At 47.6% G+C, this 22,863-nt stretch overlaps 1 protein-coding gene across 3 annotated transcripts; it reads right to left on the reverse strand.

Annotated features, from left to right (window-relative positions):
* Nucleotides 1-427: 427 nt before the first annotated feature.
* On the reverse strand, nt 428-16,968 carry mrrf (mitochondrial ribosome recycling factor). Of its 3 annotated transcripts, none has more exons than XM_060050263.1 (7): nt 16,841-16,968; nt 14,129-14,316; nt 11,852-12,004; nt 6,375-6,493; nt 2,598-2,689; nt 752-911; nt 428-537 (listed from the first exon to the last, which is right to left on the reverse strand). In XM_060050263.1, exons 2-7 carry the CDS (start codon nt 14,301-14,303, stop codon nt 460-462), a joined length of 777 nt encoding a protein of 258 aa, XP_059906246.1. In that variant the 5' UTR covers nt 14,304-14,316; nt 16,841-16,968; the 3' UTR covers nt 428-459. The 3 variants fall into 3 exon arrangements, with proteins under 3 accessions (XP_059906246.1, XP_059906247.1, XP_059906248.1); XM_060050264.1 differs by lacking the exon at nt 16,841-16,968 and adding an exon at nt 16,310-16,461; XM_060050265.1 differs by lacking the exons at nt 11,852-12,004; nt 14,129-14,316; nt 16,841-16,968 and adding exons at nt 7,156-7,285; nt 7,414-8,375.
* Between the last annotated feature and the right edge of the window lie 5,895 nt (nt 16,969-22,863).

Below are 22,863 nucleotides of genomic sequence, written 5' to 3' on the forward strand. Positions count from 1 at the left end.
AGGAGGGGGAGAGTGAGGGAGGGAGGAGGGGAGGCTTAGGAGGAAGGAGGGAGGGAAGGGAATGTGTGGAAGGGAGGGAAGGAGGATGGAGGGTGGGAGGGAATGTCGCTGTTGTTTCCATGCCGACTTGTTTGTGTATTGACAGTTCCAACAGATTGCGCCCAGAAGCCCGACGTAGGGCTTGTGTCATTACAGAGCACCAAACCTCAGAGTAAACCAAATGTTGGGCTTACGAGCCGCGACTAAATGGTCTGTTAATGGAGCTTTCCAGAAGCATCCATAGCCAGTTGGGTATGACTTCCATAAGCAGCCCAACCCGATCCATCTCTTCTTTACCTCGCAGTATAAATATGATAATACCATCCCACATCTCGCTTCAACAGACACATTGACCAATGACCGTAATATAAAGTACAGAATACAAAAATAATAAGTAGTGCATAGCTTTTATTAGCATGGTTAGCCTAATAGCTCTTTGGTCTTGGATGCTAGCTGCTTGTCGATGTCGATGGCCATGTTGTCCGCCATTTGCTGAAGCTGGAAGGAAAACAGACAGAGAGGAGCGTTCAGTTAGTCATCTGGTCCTGACCTCACTCTCACCCATCCCTAACCCATCTCTGACCGTAACCATCCTCTAACCCAACTCTAACCCCTGCTCCACCTCTACCTGTTTCTCCAGCAGCCTGATGGTGTCCTCAGAGTGCTCTACCTGTTTCTCCAGCAGCCTGATGGTGTCCTCAGAGTGCTCTACCTGTTTCTCCAGCAGCCTGATGGTGTCCTCAGAGGTCTCCTCCTTGGCCTTCTTGACCTGCGTGACGGCGTTGGAGCGCACCCTCCTCAGGGAGTCCTTGGCCTTGTTGCTCAGCTGCTTGGCCAGCTTGCCCAGGTTCTCCCTGTGCTCCCTCGTCACCCTGGAGCCCCCCGGAGGAGGTAGCGAAGGGGGAGGATTGAGTGGGTGAGAGAGCCTTCTGGTTGGGTGTGGCATAGAGAACCTAGACTAGGATTCCCCTGAATAGAAAAGTGTAAGCCCACCGATATGTTGTCGAAAGCCATAAATCCTGCAACAGGCTAACCAACAGCTGCCTAACGTCATCCATTCAGACACTGAAGAACAAACACACGTTCAACACCTTTTCGTCCAACTCTAATCACCCTTTGTACTTTTAATGTGGCATTTTACAGATCTGAAATTAGCCAGTGCCTTTACATTTTCGATTTCATACATTAATTAAGCTTGAAACGATAAATGGGTGTGTCTCAGACCAGACTGGTAGGCCACCGTGACAACCAGCCTGCCCCTCTAAAGGTCAGGGCCCTAAGAGGAGCAGGCAGCCGGCTCAACAACTTTGTTTTCACTTGGCGTCGAGTTAATCACTCGGCAGAAACATACTTCTTCCCGTTTCACTCGTCCTCTCTCCTCCTAATTGGCGTTTCCCCCTCTTATTTTCGCTCTTTCTCGCCTTAGAAACTATTTGCAAACAATCTGCGAGTAGTGTCTATTTACTGCAAACAATACGTCCTAATTACTGATTCCACAGCCAATCAAGGAGCTCGCTCTCTTTGGAAATGCAAATGGCGGCGGGGCGAGTGGCAAGACTGATTGCAGGGGAGAACGCCACGCCCCCGCCAGACGAACACCTGCTGCTCCACGTGCACGGGCAGCCACACGTGCACACGCACACACAAATACCAACACAGACACACACACAAGCGCATGCACACGTCACTATGTAACACACCCACACTTACTAACGCACTTGTGAACACAAATGCATGTGCACGAACACACACAGCTCCATGTAGGGAGCTACATAAACACTTATATACCCAACGGATGGACGTCCCAATACGTCCATGATGGATAACGGCGAGTGTGGTTGTTTAATCAGGCTACGCCAACGGATGAGGGGGAAGAGAGAGAGAGAGAGAGAGAGAAGAGAGAAGAGAGAAGAGAGAGAGAGAGAGAGAGAGAGAGAGAAGAGAGAAGAGAGAAGAGAGAGAGAGAGAGAGAGAAGAGAGGAGAGAGAGAGAGAGAGAGAGAGAGAGAGAGAGAGAGAGAGAGAGAGAGAGAGAGAGAGAGAGAGAGAGAGAAATTGGACCCAGGAGTCTTCCCATGGCTCTAATAAATCTGTCAATATCAACCAAGAACTTGGAGACACGACGTGGACTTGTATAACATTTAGTAAAGCCACAGCAAATATGGACCTGACAGTTCAGCTAAACACAGAAAGGACAGAGTTAAACAGCACTAAAAAGTGCAGTAATAATGAGACTTGAGAAACAATAGAGGGGAGATGCAGAAAACGAGTACAAGACTACACATGGAAAAAGGAGTGCCGAGGAAGGTTACAGCCCTTGGGTCGATTATTATGTGAATGTGTGTATAATATGCCTTTGTCTCTATATTTGTTGTCTATGTATAATGTTTGTATGTGTATATTTATAATGTGTGTGTCTGTGTTTTTATATATTGTGTGTGTATATATAATATAAATATAATGTGTGTGTGTGTGTGTATATATCATTTGTGTGTATGTATATATATTATATATAGTGTGTTTGTGTACATATTTATAATGTGTGTGTGTGTGACTCACTTGGGAAGAGGCACCTTGATGATGGCTCCGTCCACCTCTGGGTTCAGCTTCATGGAGCTCTCCCTCAGGGCACGAGTGACAGCCACCGTAGCCTAGGGGCGGGCACACACACACACACACACACACACACACACACACACACACACACACACACACACACACACACACACGAAGTGGATAAGTGCTTGGTTCTCTAAGCCCAGACTGAACGGAAAAGGGCAGAGCCTCATGCAGTCACCGCCAGAGCCCAGCTGCTAACCATTAGAGTGTTGTTGTTTTGTGTGTACGTGTGTTTTGTGTGTAAGTGCACGTGTGTGTATTTGCGTGTGTGTGGAAAGGGGGAGCCCATGCCATGTGGAAGCGCCTTGGGCCACTGTCAGCGGACTGAGAGGTTGCAGGGAAGACCTGACCATGGATGACCCCCGCCCCCCCCTCCACACACACACACACACACACGTCACTTTGGGCTCATGTTGTGGGAGGAAGACAAGTGAGAAAGTGTATCAATGTGCCATTTCCCGATGACCAGCCAATAAATGATTCGTTATCCATCAGCACAGCTCTGATCTTCTACCTGAAACAATGAGTCGACAGAGTCTGTAACCCTGCTAGTCACTCACACTGTCTGAGGAGGTGAGCCTCCCCTGTCTCAGGGCTGAAGTCACCTGACTCATACTCTGTCTGAGGTCAGTTTAGTCTCTCCTGGTCTCAGGGCTGTCAAGTCATAATCTCCCACGTAAGCAATTTCCAAGCACTTTCTAATTAGTTTCCTGCCTCCAAACATTAAGCCAGTGCCAAGGCAATCTAAACACAAATTAGATGAAAGATGCTGTCTCTATCTTGTCACTATGGCCATGCAGAATGAGCAGAGAATGAGATGGACCTGTTACCATAGGTACACAATTAATAGACGGACAAGAAAGTAGGAAGAATATTGGCCGAATCTCAACTGGTCAAATCACCGGCCGTAAAGTATTAATAACTATATATTTTTGCTCCTGGAATAATATTATTTTCCAGTGATAAATTGGCCTGAGTGACTTTTAATGTCATAAATATGGATTCATCTCTTTCCCCCACCCCCCACTATCTGACCGGAAACATTTGCAGTTGTTTTATACAGGCTGTGTTTAGGAGTAAGGATGAAAACGTTCGCCAACCCTGCCATCATTTAACCCTGCTCACGGGCCAAACTCATTCTGATGAATTCACTTAAAGCCCCTGGACCGGCCCAAGCTCCCCCCGGCCTGGCATTCCACAGAACAAACGTGAGGCCAAAATAAAAACAGATCATTATTTCCTCCAGTCCAGACTTCCTTTCTAGTTCTCCTTGTCAGGTCCAGCAGGCTCGAGCCACTGAGGAAACGGCGGCGGGATTAAAGGAACCTATTTGTGTATATTAATTCACAAGCTCCCATATCTTTTTTCCCTTCCCCGCAGAATCCTCCAGAACACAGGCCTCCGTCCCTGCCTCTCTTCGGGCTCTGAGCGTGGGCTGATGGATTCAACCTGGAACTATGTTGGATTGTTCTCAGCGTCAAATTCATCACCACCCCTCGGATCTCTCTCCCCTTCTCCCTCCCTTCCTCTTCCTCCTCCTCCTCCTCCTTCTCTCTCCCCCCCCCTCCCTCCTTCCCTCATCTCTCTCCCCCCTCCTCCATCCTCCGTCTCCCCCTCTCTCCTCATGCCCCTCTCCCCTCCTCCTCCCCCCTCCTCCTCTTCCTACACCCGCTCTCTCCCTCTCCGCCTCCCTCCCCCCTCCTCTCCCTCCATTTTCCTCTCTCCTCCTTCTCTCTCCCCCTCTCTCCCCCCCCCCCCCCCCAGTGGTTAAGGAGAACCGAGCGCAGCTCTCTGGAAAGGCACAACCAGGCGTGTTCTGGTTAACATGTCCGCGGGGGGAAGAGAAATGATGCTGAAGTTACACATCAAACGCACACACGTCGCTTCAAAGAGAAACCGAGCCGTGTGGAATTTCTCCGGACGTTTTTTGAGTCTGTGTGTGCGCATGAAAAAAAAAAAAGATAAGAAAAACAACACGGCTAATAACAACGTGGCGTGTTGGCGCGCGGTCGACACACGTGTGCGTGTTCATCCGCCCACACCAGCCGAGGCCAAATAAAGCCCAACGACGGGGGGAGGTGCTGTTGATTAGTGTGTGGTGGTGGCGGTGGAGACTGGCTGTGATCAACAGTGCTCGTGGAGCCAGTGGTGCTGGTGCTGGTGGTAGTAGTAGTAGTAGTAGTAGTAGTAGTAGTAGTAGTAGCCGCTGGTAGCTCCGCTGTAGCTTCCCAGGCCTCCGTTAATGGATGTATGGAAAACAATGGCGAGGGTCTTGGGTTCACTAGGTAATGGATAGGCATCATTATAAGCCTATTAGAGCAGAGACCTGTGCCGTCCCCTCTGTGTGGGCTACGGGGAACCTATGGCTGAGGTGGTGGTGGTGTGTGTGTGTGTGTGTGTGTGTGTGTGTGTGTGTGTGTGTGTGTGTGTGTGTGTGTGTGTGTGTGTGTGTGTGTGTGTGCCAAGTGAATGTGTGTCTGCTTGTGCAAGTGTGTATGGGTCTGCATGTGGGCTCATCTGTGTAAATGCCATGTGTATGTGTGAAGTGCGTGTGCGTGTGTGTGTGTTTGTGTGTGTGTCTGTGCATGTGCCATGTGTATGTGTTTGAATGCGTGTATGTGTGTGGTCCGTGGCTGGTGTGTGTGAGTGCGTGCGTGGAGTAGGCACTCGGTGAGTCAGGCCTGGCTCAGGTAGCCCACTGGAGTATCGTATGCGGATGCTCTGATAAATTCCCACATTTGCATTATGGTTTGTGAGCATGAAGCAATGAAACGCTACACCACATGAAAGGACCCGGGGACCAGAAACACGTGTCAGGCCTTTGCTTGACAACCTAAAACTAGATATACATACAGTGTGTATGTAATGTCATCTCCCGGCTCATGGGCCGGGGAAGGGGGTCCCGACGTTACACTGAGGGAGATTTCCTCTGGGTTTCATCGGGGGGGGGGGGGGAAACGTTTCACACAAGACGTATCACCGGGTGGGCCGGGTGTGATGTGCACAGTGGTAGGCACTCTGCTCGCATTAAACTGTTCATGAGGCAACATCTAAAACGAAGCATGGAGGAAAAGAAAGGGAGAGAATAGTGGCACACAAAGGAAATGTAAAAGATCCATCCATCCTGACCGGAGGGTAAGGTGAGGTCATTTCCTTTTCTGTTTCAACTCACACACATATCGGCCTGACTACACACACACACACACACACACACACACACCGGCCTCACTAAAGGAGACCTTTCAGATCATCCATCAGATAGCATCTCAGATAAAGTTGCAGAGGGAGAGATGGACGGGGCTTAAAAAATAAACAGATCTCAAAGATAGATTTACTTGAAGACGCGTGAACTTGATCAAATAGACAGATCGTTCCCTCTGATTTATTATGGAGAATTTAGAAAACACAGACAGATGAGAAGGAAAGGAAGGAGTGTGTGCGACTGTGTGTGTACGTGTGCTTGTTCGTGTGTGTAACTGTTCGTGTGTGTGTGTTTGTGAGGTAGAAAGAGAGAGAGGTGTGTGACTGTACGTGTGTTTGACTGTTCGTGTGTGTGTGTGACGGAGAGAGAGAGGTTTGTGACTGTTTGTGCGGGTGATGGTTCGGTGTGTGTGTGCGTGATAGTTCGGTGTGTGTGTGTGTGTGTGTGTGTGTGTGTGTGTGTGTGTGTGTGTGTGTGTGTGTGTGTGTGTGTGTGTGTGTGTGTGTGTGTGTTACCTCTGGGGAGCTGGTCATGTTAACCACTATGAGCTGAGGAGATTTCATGGAGACCTGGCCCAGCTGGTTGAGGGGAAACTTTCCATCTGGGGTGGTCACTACGATGTGGTCCAGAGCCCCTGAAACACACCACCGCGTCCGACGTGTTAACATGAATACAAAGCTGTTCACTTCCTGTTCACACGAATATAAAGGTCAGTTTACTTCATGTTAACATGAAAATAAAGGGCAGGTCACTTCATGTTAACATGAATACAACGGACTGTTCACTTCATTTTAATATTGAATATAAAGGATATATAAAAGGGAAGGTCACTTCATGATAACATGAATATAAAAGGACAGTTTATTTCATAATAACATGAAAATAAAGGACCGATCATTTGTGTTTGCTAGATAAACACAGTGGCAGCATAAGCAGAGTCCTTTTTCCCTACCCCGTTTCCCACTAGCCATGTTCTTCTTGCATTACTACTTACACCGTCTGCATATGTGGTGGTACGTGAAAGGACAATATAGTTGTACACCTTCAGTCCAAAGATGGAACAACTGATCTAATACAGCAGCTCAGACTTCAGACTCAATCAGCATCAGAAGAAATCAAGTCAAGTCCCAAAAATGTAGTCCCACTTTGACTTCCTATCGTATGTGAAACACTGGGACACCGACCCAAACTCTGAGTCACAAAACAAAAGTGGGACGCTATCAAGCCGTCAACGGAGATCATGAATTGGCAGCGTCTCTCCTCCTTGTGGGGAAGCAAAGCAGAAACAACTGCTACCCGAGTACAGGCCCAGGGGCCGCGGGCGGCTGTGGAACAGATCAGCAGACAAGGGACGTCCCGCCGTCACCTGGGAGCAACAGGATGTGAGGTCACTCGCAGACAGGGTGGGTGCAGACAGAGATGACCTCTTATCTTCGGGGAGGGTGGGAGCAGGCAAGCGAGGGAGAGAGAGCGAGAGAGACCCCTAAACCTTTGTACTTCATCCTCATTTGTGCGTACATGTATTCAGTTAGCAGTGTTTTGTAAGGCACTTACGAGGCACTTGGGAGTGAGGCTGAGGAGAATCAAAAGCACACCAAGGATATTGGAGCCACTCGACCCTTGAAGTGCTGCCACCGGGGCCAAGGCAACAACCAGATCTGATTGATGATGCTGCAGCTCCTCAGAGTCTCTGGACTCGTTCCCCGTAAATGAAGAAACAATAATAAACCAATAATTATTCAACATGAGGAACCATAATTGCTAATATGCTGAGTTTGCTATATACCATGACCTTGGCTTTCAGGAACAATGATTGTAGCTTTTATTCCCTTTGCTCCCCAAACTTCCTGGAATGGAAAATAAGTGGGAAAGACAAAGTGTGGGCCGCCCTTAGAGCACAGACGCCAAATGATTTCCTTTGATTTCATTTCTTCCACTCTCTTCCGCATCGCTCTCCTTCTCTATTATTTTTTCTCTCTCTTGCGCCGTCCATCTGGATTCCCTCTAAAGCAGTCGTTTCCTTCTTCCTCACCTGTCTTCCATCACCCCCCCCCCCCCCCCCCCCACATCCCATGTCCTGGTGAAGCCCGGGTGTCGGGGTGGTGTATGTGGTCCATAGGGGGAGGGGAAGTATGCCAGGGTAAACCTCAATCAAAGGTCTCTGCCCGTCTGTGACTCTGAACAGGGTACTTTGACCAGGGGATATAATGAATAACTGTTCTTTTCCTTGTTACATCGATTGAACCGCGGCTGGTCTCTGAGGGGCATGATGGTTCTCCCACTGCCAGCTACTCTCCATACCGGGGACACGCTCAACGTCCCACTGGCTGGAGGCTCCAGACCGGGGGCTGTCTAGACCTCCTGCACCTGAAAGGCAGCCCTGTCTAATGACCCAACACAACTCCTTGTGTGTGTGTACCTGTGACCTTTTGTCTGTCTGCCTACCTACTAATTCTGTGTGTGTGTGTGTGTGTGTGTGTGTGTGTGTGTGTGTGTGTGTGTGTGTGTGTGTGCTGCTCTGTCTCTTTGCCAACCAGTAAAACGTATCTGTACCTGTGACCTTCCATATGTCTACCTGTCGAGTGTGTGTGTTTCAGAGGTTTCAAACTAATCAAATCCTAATCCTAGCCTATGCATTACCCACGCTTCAATGTAGTTTTTCCCTCCGTTTACGTATTTTTATGTCCCTCTCGTTCTCTTCCCATCTATCTTAGACCCTCTTCCCTCACTGTCTCTCTTACTCACCACTTCAATCGCTCATATTGTTTGCACGCTTAAGCTATATTTCAGTGTGTGTGCGTGCGTCCATCTGTCTGCCTCCGACATCCTGTCCGTCCACCTGTCCATCAACCAAAACTACTTTTCTCCGGACGTGTCCGTCTGTGACCTCCTTTCTGTCCATCTGTCCGTCTCCACGTGACCTTATGATCGTCTGCTTCGTGTGGGTGTTATCCGTCTCACCACAGTGTGTCACTGCACATCTGTGCACGCGAGAGACAGAGATACACACACGGGGAGAACCACAAATGCACACAATCGTCTTGAGACAAGAGACAGACTCACTTTCTCCCTCAAAGGGCGATCGTGATCCAGCCTCCGCTGGACACCGACTGAGCATTACATCGACGAGAGCTTTTGAACTCGGGGACGCGTTCCAATTCTATCCAGCCACATGATACCGGCGTAGGCTCCGGCAGCGCCTTCCCTGTCGCGGTTCAAGCGTTGGGATAGCGGCAGCAGACACCCTTAACCTGGGAAGGCACATTAAAGTCCATTAAGGCCACGTCATGGCACAATGAGAGCTGAGGATCTGCTGCTCTGCTGGCTGCGGTCGGCGTGTTCCAGGGGGTAACGGATACGGACGGGGCGAGGGAAACACTATCTATCCTCAAACGGAGAGGGCTGAAGGTCCGCAGACTAGCGCTACGTGTTCCTGGAGAGGGAGATGTGTTGTCATCCAGCAGCGGAGCTTAGCTTGAGCTTACGTAAACGGTGACCCCGGTGTTAAACTACAAACATCGAGCGGCAGTCACAGAGAAAAATATAGTTGTATGGACTTAGGGAATTTGGCCAAATGCAAATGTCTGTACCATCAAAGAAATACATTTCAACCGGGGACTACTGAGGATGTAAAGGAAGTGGATTTGATTTCAAACATACAGAGCACTTCTTAGCGTGCTTTGACTAAATAGGGTCTCCATAGCAACAGCTTTAGCGTAGACATCCCAGGAGATTACAGGATACATACTACCATAGTGTAAAAAGGGTGTGTGTGTGTCTATGGATTATCATAACACTCTGCTCTTGGCCATTGAGATGTTCTGGTTGGACCAAATCTCAAGCAAACGTACGGAAGCACGCACAAAACACATGGACTACAAAGTATTATCATATGAGGAGTGCACACAAACACACACACACTACACGCAAAGAAAACAATACACATTCACACACAATTGCAGACTTGAACACACACACACAAACACACACGTAATGAGAGCCAGATGATTTGACCATGGAACGAACACACACACACACACACACACACACACACACACACACACACACACACACACACACACACACACACACACACACACACACACACACACACGTCATTTCATTCCACCACTTCATCCTTTGCAGCCAGTGAGTTTCTGCTGTCAGCCCTAAGTCCTGCTGCCTCCACAGATTACTGCGCAGCTGGACGGACACAAATAAGGGGGGAGAGGAGACGGAGGGCAGGGCAGATGGTGGAATGGGGGGAGGGAGGGGTTTGGGTAAAGGAGAACAAGGGGGGCGGGGGTTTTGGGGGGCGTATGAGGCAAAAGTGAAAAAGTGAGTAGAACGTGTGTTGAAAAGAGAGCAGGTAGGGGGTGGGGTGAGGTGAAGCCCACAGAGTGTGGATGGAGAAGTTGTGAAAAGTGAGAAGACCGATTTCTCATTTGGGTCCAGATTCAAATGAATAAAAGGACACGGGACACAGAATGAAAAGAAATTGGAGACCAGATCAATAGATAAAGCAGAAATAAATCAATTGCAGACAGAAAGAACAAGAAGTGGATTTCCCAGATACATGTTGACAAAAGAAATCCGGTGAGGATTTTTTTAAAGCTGCATCTGTCCCATCGTTGCAGTGTTTTTTGGATTATTTAATTACATACCGATTGGAAACAGCAAGGCTTTCGGAACAAACGTGGAAAGGGAAAGTTCGCGCCAGGGGAAACTGAAGACCGAAAATGTAAACTCTAAATCCCCCTGCTGTCCCGTGGGAGCCCCCATTACATATAGCAGGAGGTCGCGACCTGGATGTAGTCGAGGAAGGAGAGGTCAAGCAGAGGTCAAGGTAAAGGTCATTCCGGTGGATGCCCTCTGCTCAGCCCTCAGGCTCTTGGTCAGGTAGATGCAAATGAAGGGGCCCCCGGGGGCCTCGCGCACAAAAAAACATGTCTGGGAGATGACTTTATGCATTGGAGTAAACACGAAAATCCCAGAGAAATGGTGCCATGAAAGCAGTCGAAGGGCCTCACAGTTCTGGCCCCATGTGTGTTGAACGATGCCAAAGTCAATAGTGGGTAAATTGGATGCGTATGGCCGCTGACCTGGCAACGCGGCATGTTAACTGAGGTTTCCACCACCATCTCTGAGGAGGCCGAGGCTGAAATGGCTACGAGCCAGTCTCCTCGTGCCACCATGTTTTCATTAAAGAACAGATTGCTGTCCGATCATTGACTGTCAGACAGATTATTAGTAACACAACATAAGAAGGAACAAATAAACATGTTATTGATCTTATGTGTTTTATTTCAGAATTCATCTTTTTGAATTGTATTTGTTTTTAAATATGTCGAACAATAAAAGTAGTAATAGTACCACAGTGAACCTACATCATATTGGTTTCATAGATTTGAACGCAGGAAACCAGAGCGAACAAGAAGACCGAAAACATCCAGAGAGCAACCCCCAAACTGTCCGTGCTTACCCCTGGGCCAGGCCTCTCATTGGGCCTCCTTGGCCAGGGGTGCCCCCCTCCACATGACTCAATACTGATCCCTGCCATGGATCATGCTAGCCTGCTTCAGCAATGAGATCTCCTACACTACAACATTCACCACAAAAGCCTCAAACACATCGAAACATCTAAGGACACTCTAAGAACTGGACTCTGCTGCAGCACCTGTTTGGGTCAACTGATCCTATTGTACTGTTCAGTGTTCCTGCCAAGGCGAATAAGCTGGAGAACCAAAGAAAATTGTCAATGCTGAATCCGAGACCGGGGGGTTTACCCCCGCTTTAAGTCTTTGTGTTGTGTATATGCAAGTTATTACCAAAAAGATGCACAGTCTCATGGGGCCCAGCTGTTTCCGAGACAATAAATGTGCAAGAAGAAAACGAGAGGCAAGGATATGGGGGAGGGAGGGATGGAAAGGAAAGGAAGAGCAATGAGGGGAAAGGGAATTGATGAGCTATGGCTGACTCATGGGCTATCTACCTGGCGACGTTCGAATGCTGAGGCTCCTCGTGAAGTCATCCTTCAGGGTGTTGAGCACGGCCGTCATGTCCCCCTTCACCTCGTCCAGATCGATGATGTCTTCCACCAGCGCAGAGTTAATGTTCACTTTGGCCGCCTGACCCTTCCCCTTGGCTTGGATCGGGCCGGAGGGGAACGAGAACAAAGAGAAAAACAAGAAAATAACAAAGGGTGTATATGGCTGGGGAGAGGGAGAGATAGAGGTAGTAAGATAGAGAGGTAGTAAGATAGAGAGGTAGTAAGATAGAGAGGTAGTAAGATAGAGAGGTAGTAAGATAGAGAGGTAGTAAGATAGAGAGGCAGGCAGGCAGGCAGGCAGGCAGGCAGGCAGGCAGGCAGGCAGGCAGGCAGGCAGGCAGGCAGGCAGACAGACAGACAGACAGACAGACAGACAGACAGACAGACAGACAGACAGACAGACAGACAGACAGACAGACAGACAGACAGACAGACAGACAGACAGACAGACAGACAGACAGACAGACAGACAGACAGACAGACAGACAGACAGACAGACAGACAGACAGACAGACAGACAGACAGACAGACAGACAGACAGACAGACAGACAGACAGACAGACAGACAGACAGACAGACAGACAGACAGACAGACAGACAGACAGACAGACAGACAGACAGACAGACAGACAGACAGACAGACAGACAGACAGACAGACAGACAGACAGACAGACAGACAGACAGACAGACAGACAGACAGACAGACAGACAGACAGACAGACAGACAGACAGACAGACAGACAGACAGACAGACAGACAGACAGACAGACAGACAGACAGACAGACAGACAGACAGACAGACAGACAGACAGACAGACAGACAGACAGACAGACAGACAGACAGACAGACAGACAGACAGACAGACAGACAGACAGACAGACAGACAGACAGACAGACAGACAGACAGACAGACAGACAGACAGACAGACAGACAGACAGACAGACAGACAGACAGACAGACAGACAGACAGACAGACAGACAGACAGACAGACAGACAGACAGACAGACAGACAGACAGACAGACAGACAGACAGACAGACAGACAGACAGACAGACAGACAGACAGACAGACAGACAGACAGACAGACAGACAGACAGACAGACAGACAGACAGACAGACAGACAGACAGACAGACAGACAGACAGACAGACAGACAGACAGACAGACAGACAGACAGACAGACAGACAGACAGACAGACAGACAGACAGACAGACAGACAGACAGACAGACAGACAGACAGACAGACAGACAGACAGACAGACAGACAGACAGACAGACAGACAGACAGACAGACAGACAGACAGACAGACAGACAGACAGACAGACAGACAGACAGACAGACAGACAGACAGACAGACAGACAGACAGACAGACAGACAGACAGACAGACAGACAGACAGACAGACAGACAGACAGACAGACAGACAGACAGACAGACAGACAGACAGACAGACAGACAGACAGACAGACAGACAGACAGACAGACAGACAGACAGACAGACAGACAGACAGACAGACAGACAGACAGACAGACAGACAGACAGACAGACAGACAGACAGACAGACAGACAGACAGACAGACAGACAGACAGACAGACAGACAGACAGACAGACAGACAGACAGACAGACAGACAGACAGACAGACAGACAGACAGACAGACAGACAGACAGACAGACAGACAGACAATCTCCGGCTTCCCTGCTTGTTCTGGGTGTGCTACATTAAAACCAAAACAAGCCTGTACTCTACATGACATACTGGTACTCAGCTCTGAGATATGAGACGATGTACCTTTTTAAATCCCTCACAAAGATGCTAGATGCTAGGGCTCTACTGTGGAGTACCGCCGTCTCCAGCCTCTTGAAAGCTCTTTCATGGAAGGGGGGGGGGGGGAGATAAAACGCCCAGCCTCTACTCAGCCTCAGACACTGCTGCTCAGCAGCCCCCTGCCCCATAGTAAATGGTAGCATCCAGCCCCCCACTCCCATGACATGTGCTGCGTATGAACACATTGAATATCTTATCTACTCTGTAACCAATCGCCTGAGTCAGTGGCAATTACCTTTACCGCAAAGCCCGGATTTAGGAGAGTATTACATAGTGTACATGAGTAACAGGAAGTATCTAGACAAGCATCTTTAGCGGAGATTACATTTAAAAGGAAATAATTGCCTCTGGCCCTGAAAAACAGTATGTCAAGGGTTGGAACGCACCTTTGGCCTTCTTGGTGGCGTAGAACCTTGCAAAGGTGGGAGTCAGCTGGGGGTTCTGGTGTGTGAGGAGTGGGGTCGTGACCCGGGCCGTGGTCAGGACCCTGGGACAGCTGAGCTGCCGCACCAGGGCATGGCCCAACACGGGCCGGAGCAGGCACACGAGACTCAGAGCCATACCTGGGGAGGACCTGGAAGAATGGAGAGAAACACAGGAGTGAGGGTCATAATGGAAGTAAGGATTATGTGCAGGGACACGAACTGTTCAAAAATAAAATGCAATACTTGCAGTGACCTATGTCTACCAGTAGGGGGTATGCCAGCTGTTTTGTTTGGATTGTTAGCCTCAGCATCCATCACACAGTCTTTAAAAAGATGTATTGCAAGCATCTGCTAAGGTTAAGACCTCTTCCATGGGTACTTTGTGACAACAACAGCAACAGGGGCATTTCAATAAAGGATCTAAAAGAAATAGGCTCTTTTGAATTGTATTACACCTCTTTAAAAGCCAATAAGTTCTACCACTTGAATGAAATATAGCTTAAGTGCGCGCAGCGCATACAATAGGAGCGATTGAAGTAGCGAGAAAGAAAGACGCAGAGGGAGGGATGAGGGTCTAAGAGAGAGGGGGAGAGAACAAGAGGGACATAAATATACCTCAAATAGAGAAAAACTGCAGCAAAGTGTGGATAATGGGGTAAGGTTATGGTTTGATTGAAATCTCTGACGAACACACACACACACACACACACACACACACACACACACACACACACACACACACACACACACACACACACACACACACACACACACACACACACACACACACACACACACACACACACACACCCCTAACCCTGAATAGATGTATCTTATACAACCCAATTTTCCCTTATATATGTATCTTATAAATCCCACTAACCCATAATAGATGCACCTTATACAACCCACTAACCCCTAATAGGTGTATCCCATACAACCTACTAACCCATAATAGATGCACCTTATACAACCCACTAACCCTCAATAGGCGTGTCTTCCCAGGGGGGGGGCGGGGCTGCCAATCTGACAGTGCTCAGCTCCCAGAGACAGCTCCTTCTATTCACCGCCTCACAGTCCTCTCTCAGCGCTCCGCTCAAGCCCTGCTCCCCGCTACTGAACCCTGGCCGACGCGCATGCACGACGTGCACATCCAGTCACGCCCCCTCCTCTTCACAGACACACAGCGGAACCGCCGCCTTTCAGCGGCGGTGGGTGCGAACGGCAGGCGGTGAAATAGTGTACACAGATATCCAACATTACACCTCCATTGTACGCAGTGTGTTCATGCTCTTAAAAGAAATTGCACGCGAGAAGCAGACGTTTGATGTGGGACTGAGTGAGCTCACCGACAGAAAGCCACACACATTGATTTTTATCTGTTTGTTTGTTCTGCGTTCTGCGTGTGTTTTTCTACCTTCTCCGAGTCATAATACAGTGTAGTGGGATCAAACCTGTATCCCAGGCTGGCGTGTTTGTTTGGGCCAGTGATACCCAAAGCCTCGTCCTAGCTTCAATAGGAACACCATCTACTGATAGACTGTGTCAATAAATACTCTTATCAATGCCCATATCCGACAGCTTTTCTCTCACTTAAATATAAATAAACATCCTTTCCTCTCCCCTGATTCTTATCAAAACTGCATTCCCTACAAACTCTACAGCTGCGTAAACACCATGCATAATCTAGACACAAATCAGCAGCAGTCACTCTGTTCCGACAGCATTATTGTGCTTGAAAGATATCAATTTACAGCTCGGAAATTCAGTTCAAAGGCTGACATGCAGAATGCTTAAGTATCCTTAATCAAAAAGGAAGGCTATTTTGCATGAGCTGGATCTTCTCGAGCCACATTGACGATTAATTAATTGTTAAATTAAGTGGCAGTGGGGCGATTGTGTGTAGATAAAACAGATTCTTAATACCCATTTAGCCTTTTACTTCGTATATTTACTCATGTTTATTATACTCTGAAGATAATATCAGAGATACGGCCACACTCTAAAAGAACAGTATCTCACATAGGAAGCGGGCAGGTTTCCTGGCAGGCTTCTCTGACGTGTCATACTATGGGCATAAGATAGGGAGCAGGTATGAGACGCTGACTGATGTCTCTTTACGGAGGAAGCCAAGCAGGGTACCTCTACAACAGGTGTTCACACACTTGACACTACAGCCTCGTATCCTGTACAGCTGCGGACACACCCTCTCCTGATGGCTGGGCCCGCATGGGAGGTCTCTTCAGTCAGCCAGAGATATGGGATATGGTTCTGAGCCTTCTGTTTCTCTTTAAGCCACAGATATGTGATCATATCAGAAAAGGTTATTCTGAGCCAAAATAAGCTGTAAGAGTAAAAAGCATTCCAGTCATTCTTGAATGTACACCAAAGAATGACTGATATACACAAAACATGCACCGGACAATGCTGGGACTGGAGCTCAACTTTAATTTGAAAACGTTAGCGACACGGATATTAACTACTTTTAATTTCGTGTTGGTGAGATGTGTTGCTGTTTTTCTGTTATCTGCAGGTGTCAGTTCACGAAGGTCGTGGACATCTTCAGTGATTTAAAGAAATACAAACGCAGACCAAATTAAGAACTGCACGGTGAAGGAATAACTGAATGAAGAACAGTTCATATGTTTATAGAAATCCAAAACATGCACTTACTTTATGGAAAATACCTTTACAGACGCATGGCAGAAGGAAAATAATTGTATACCTAACGTGAGTGAGGACCTATTACCGTCATCATCCCGCGACGGGCTGTGAGTCGCCGCCTGTGTCGTTACTCTAACTCCGCCTGGGGGGGGCGGTGTTTAGAAATGTAAGATACAAGTTCATGGAAACAGCGATGAGCAGTCTGCACAGGAAAAGTACAGTGACATGAATCGAGGGCACCTCCTAATTCATAAAGGCTTTAAACAAAGACGACACAAGGTATGCGACATTGTTGTCATGCTTTCATGTTGACTTTCTGAAACCACAAGAATTAAAAAATATATATTGATCATTTAAAAATATATATATGAATAAGCATAAAAATAAAAGACAAATATTTATTTAGGAATATATAGATTTTAGATACATTATTTGAACATATGAACTTTCCATACATTTTAACTAAATAATAAATTTCACCAAAAAAGCGGTCATATCATAACGGTCTTCTATCTTATCTTTACCATTACTTACTAACAGACACATTTGCTAGTTTATTGTTCTCGGTGACTCGTGCACACATGCATTTATTGTTTACTCTGCATGCAAAATGTTAGCCGCACAACATTTAAGGATAATGTTGTCGACAGAAAATGTAGTGGCTAAAAATGCTTTAACTGACTAATGCTTTAACTGACTAAAATGACAAATACTTTGGTTAGTTGAAAATACAAAAGATATTTATTTTTCAGAAAGTGTCCTTCACCCTAGCTAAACAATAATTGGTGGCATTCAAATGTGCTCTTCACATTTAGAATGTAGAATTCAAACGTGTCTATCTGGAGTTAACACATAGTATAATTATGGCAATGGAAATAAAGGCAGGTGTGACATTGCATGGACTATATAAACACTAAGTTAACACAAATAAACACAAATAAATGTTCTTGGGATACATTGAATCTATACAGTTATGTTCCCAGTTTCCAATCTGACATCAGAATCTGATCTCTAACTCATAAATTCTAAAATAACAAGCGTGAAGCAACCCCACGCATAAGAGCAGGAGGACCCAGTGTCCGACTGTAGAGACCGTAATAAGATGAGTTCAGACTGGAGCGAGGGGGGAAAGAACAGCCAACACACACCTCAGTCCTTGTTTTGCACCTTGCCTCACTGGTACAGAGGCAGCACATTGTGTGTATGTGTATGATTGATTAACTGTGTGTCTGTGTGTGTGAGAGAGATTGTGTGTGTGTGAGTGTGTGTGTGTGTGTGTGTGTGTGTGTGTGTGTGTGTGTGTGTGTGTGTGATTCTGTGTGTGTGTGTGTGTGTGTGTGTGTGTGTGTGTGTGTGTGTGTGTGTGTGTGTGTGTGTGTGTGTGCGCGCGTCACCAGGCTGAGACTGAGCAGACGGGGGCCTTGGTGTGTGAAAGAGAACCAGCGAGGCGTGGAGACCTGCTCCACTGAGGGGCACCCGTCATTCCTCACTCACCTGCCCTGTTTACTCTCCCTCTGGCAACCTGTGTGTGTGTGTGTGTCTGCGTGTGTGCGTGTGTGTGTGTGTGTGTGTGTGTGGCTGCATGTGTGTTTGTGCATGTTGCTCTGTTTGAAATAAAGACAACGGAGCCTCAGCACCCACACAGGTGAGGCCTAGTTGTCTGTGCATGTACTACACATGTAAAAGGGAAGAATCGGACCCAAGTGACGCTTCCATCCTCTGGTCTGCATGCGTTTGTTGTTGGTGCGGTTCTAGTGGGTGTTTCAGCTGTATTTCACTGGTTAGCACTGGTGCTAGCTGGGTTGAGCGGAGGAGCTCCCCTGTGTCCGTCACCTTTCCCGCGGCGGAGGCAGGCGATGGCAGAGCAGGGAGCGGCTGTTTGTGTGCCTGTGGGGCCACCGGGCTGCTGGAGAATGTAGCGCCGCGGCTCTGGTGGGCGTCTAGACATGTGTTTCCTTCCCCTCTTCCCGCTCGGCTCTGCTCTGCTTCTCTTTAAATAGCCGTGCGCTACGGTGTGCGGAGAAAAAACAAGAGAAACGCACACAGCCCCCGTTTGCTGATTGCGGAAGATTAATTAGCTCTCTCTCTCTCGCCCGCGCGTGAATGAGTGTTGGCTGCGCCCTGTGTGTGTGTGTGTGTGTGTGTGTGTGTGTGTGTGTGTGTGTGTGTGTGTGTGTGTGTGTGTGTGTGTGTGTGTGTGTGTGTGTGTGTGTGTGTGTGTGTGTGTGTGTGTGTGTGTGTGTGTGTGTGCGTGTGTGTGTGTGTGTGGTTCACCTCGCCTCCTGTAACAACCCAGGCATGGCGGAATAAGCCTGGAGTGTGGACGTCCAGACTTGATCGCTGCAGTTTGTGGGCCTTAAGCGGCAGGGAGGGGTCGCCATGGTCACATTGGTCCACCGTGAGCCAGAGAGATTCAAATTTCTGTTATTGTTGTATGAAAAGAAACCTCTAAACGTTGCTTGCCTTAATTGACTGTGGCCCAGATATGAGCAAACCAGTGTCTTGCATCATGAAATATATCATTGTTGTTGTAAAAAACCTGTGTGTTTGTATGTGTGACTGGGACTGTGTGTTTATGTGTGTGTGCGTGCACTCATGGGTAGGAATGTTTGTGAATCTGTGTGTCAGTGTGTGCGTGGGCTCATGTCTGGTGTTCCCATACCCATATTACGTTGTTTACTTACGTAAATGGTTCGATAAGCTTCCTGATGTGTTGAGTGATGGCATTTCTCATGAATACGGCCATTGCATGAAACCTTTCATTGTTCTTCCCCCAGCTCTTCCCCATTCCTTCCTGGTTCTTCTTGGCCGCAGCAGAGGAGGATTCTGCAGGTTTTCCTACTGATCAACTCCAGCTCTCATCCTTTCTTTATGGGCTGGGATGACCTTCCCTCTTCCTTAACTTCCTCTCAACTTCCTCGCCTCCTCAAGCCTCTCTCTCTCTCTCTCTCTCTCTCTCTCTCTCTCTCTCTCTCTCTCTCTCTCTCTCTCTCTCTCTCTCCTCTCTCTCTCCATGTGTATCTCTTATGAAGTCTCCTTCTACCTCTGAACTCCCCTCACCTTCCTCCTCCTCCTCCTCCTCCTGTTCCTCCACCCCTCACCTTGCCCTCGACATCCCCTCCGTAAGCTCAGCTTCCCTGTCCACTCTTCCTGCGGAGGTCTTTACTAGTCCCAGGAGGAGGGAGGCCATTGTGGTCCATTGTGGGCCGGCTCCCCCAGCGATCCACAAATGCTTCTCGGAGTGTAAGCCGTGAGGTTAGAACGTAAACAAACATTCACACACACGTTGAAACATGTGTCTGCGTTGTTTGTTTATTTTCTCTGTATTTATTCAGTTCATTCATCCACCGTGCATCGGTGTTTAGAGTGAGCTGCTAATGTTGCTAAGGGTGCAAGCGTCCGTGGAGGACTGTGGCAAAGGATGGCTGGCCATGTGGTCACATGGGCCAGACGGGGAGGCGGGCGTCGGCTGGGAAAGTGAGAGTTCTCAATGGACGCCGGCCCCCCGGGGAGCTGTGGATGTGGTGGAAGACGTTCGTCCCCCTGGAGAGGCAGGAGACCCTGCATTCACCTTTTTACCGCCTTAACCCGCATCCGATCTCACACACACAAACACACACACACACACACACACACACACACACACACACACACACACACACACACACACACACACACACACACACACACACACACACACACACACACACTTACATACACACCCAAACACACACCTACTGACACGTAGACAAACACACGGATGCATGCATGCAGACACACGCATTCATGTGCCCACACACACGCACACACACACACACACACACACACACACACACACACACACACACACACACACACACACACACACACACACACACACACACAACAAAGCCTTCCAAGAATAAGAATGACCGTTTGTTTGAGAACCAGATATATCCTTTACTTGGGGTCTTTCTCAGGTCTGTCATTCGACTCAATGATTCTGGTTAAGTTGCAGCTATTTATTTTTAACTGCTTAAATAAATTAAATATAATTAAAACCATTCGACTATTTCAAACTTTTGAAATGAAATATGAATAATTTGGTGTCAACACTTTTTGGTTTTGCACCACTCTTGTCAGCTCTCAGCCGATTTCAATCAAAAGCTGATTCAGAGGTTCCTGAGCCCTGTGGTAATGTTTCGGCGATGTTATGCTACTTGTATGTGATGTTATGTTGAGGGTGGAGGCAAACTGCGTCCACACACAACTGTTCTCACAGTTTTGATGCACAAAAGGAAAGGGAAGGAAACGTATCCACACACTACTGTGATGTGAATACAAGAGGTGGACGACTGTCTGCACCAAGACGCAAATCTGTGTCTGAGTGAAGATTTGACAATGATTAAACAAAAGCCATGTCCTTGTGATTGAGACTTAATTTGAATGTATTGCTTTCCAATAACAACAGCCAGTGAGGTGGCATTGTCTTGTGAACCCCCTCTTATAAACAATTGTGGATTTGCAGAAAACTACAGAGGTTGCAACATTCACCTCTCAACCTTAACCCAACGTACAGAAATAGTGCTTCAACAAAAGCTTGACCCTAATCAGAAGTGTCAGGCCTTGCTACCACTTATAATCCCAATAACACACTGGCATGAAACATTTATAGGGGATACATCCCAATCCCGATCTATTTGGCAAAATTCACCATCGCTGAGCTGATGCCTGACCCTACTGTCTGACCTCCATGTAGTGCACTGTGTTCTGTGTGGACGAGTCTCCCATTACTGACTCATGATCCAACCTCAAATCGGATGAGTTGGAGAGAACGCCCTTTCTGTGTAAACAGCATGAGAGTCTTGTTGTGTTCAACAGTACGTTCACCTCTCGGATCACGTCAGGGCAAAAACATTGTCACCCTGGTCGCCAGCGCTTGACCCCCTCACAGCAAACAGCGTGGGGTTGTACCATTAGGGGTTTTCCAGCCATCGTTAAAAGCTTGAATTTATGACTTTGACGTGCTTGCACCCGTGATCCCCGACGTAAATATAAATGAGTCCGGAAAAAACGTAGAATGGTTCAACGGGGCCTTCCGTGTATCCCTGGTGTCCCCTCGCATGGGCAGCATCACGGCCTCGCCCACGGCCTCCTGCTGGGGGGACACAAAAGGAGCGCCGTCCAGCTGGAGTCTTCCTCCAAGGGTCTGAGGTACTTTCATGTTTTATGGGCCTTTTTATGGGGTTTTGTTTGTTTTGCAATGGGTCACGACTCACAAAATGTAAAGTTGTATGAATGAATAACATTATGTCATGTTCTTATTGTTATTAATTGGTTAATTGTTGTTGTTATTGATGATATAATTGTGTTGGTGCGGTGTTAGGGCTGTGTGGCTGGTGTTGTTCGATTATGATGATGATGACAGATTACGTATTATTACTAATATTTTTTATTAATATTACCATGTTATTATCATTATCGTTATATATTTTTATTGATATTATCATGATGATAGGGTTATGGTTAGTAATAATGATAATAATATAAATCATCATCATCATAATTATTGAATTATTACTCTTGTTATCATATCAGATGATATTGTATTCTAAATATCGTTGGTTGTGTGATGATGATAATCATTGTTATCATCATTATTATTTTCTCGGAATATCATATTGTACATAGTATTACAGCCTCACGCATTGTAATCGGTGCGTTGTTTGTATAGGGAGTGTGAGAGCGAGAAGGGGAGTGTGTGAGAGAGAGAGAGAGGGAGAGTGTGGGAGAGAGAGGGGGGGGGGGGGGGGGGGTGGAGTGCAGTTCCTCTGTTTTATTTCCTCATTGTCCTGCTACTGTATCCTCTGCATTGTCTCAATAAGAGATTTACTGTCCGCCTACCCGCTGCTAAAAAGGTGTCAGGAAAAAAAAGGCTGGCATTCTCATTAGACACAAACACACACACACATACGCACACACACATGTGCACGCACTCACGCAAAGACACACACACACACACACACACACACACACACACACACACACACACA

The sequence above is a fragment of the Gadus macrocephalus genome, chromosome 4 (assembly GCF_031168955.1).
Source record: "Gadus macrocephalus chromosome 4, ASM3116895v1".
In the NCBI taxonomy this organism is placed as follows: domain Eukaryota; kingdom Metazoa; phylum Chordata; class Actinopteri; order Gadiformes; family Gadidae; genus Gadus; species Gadus macrocephalus.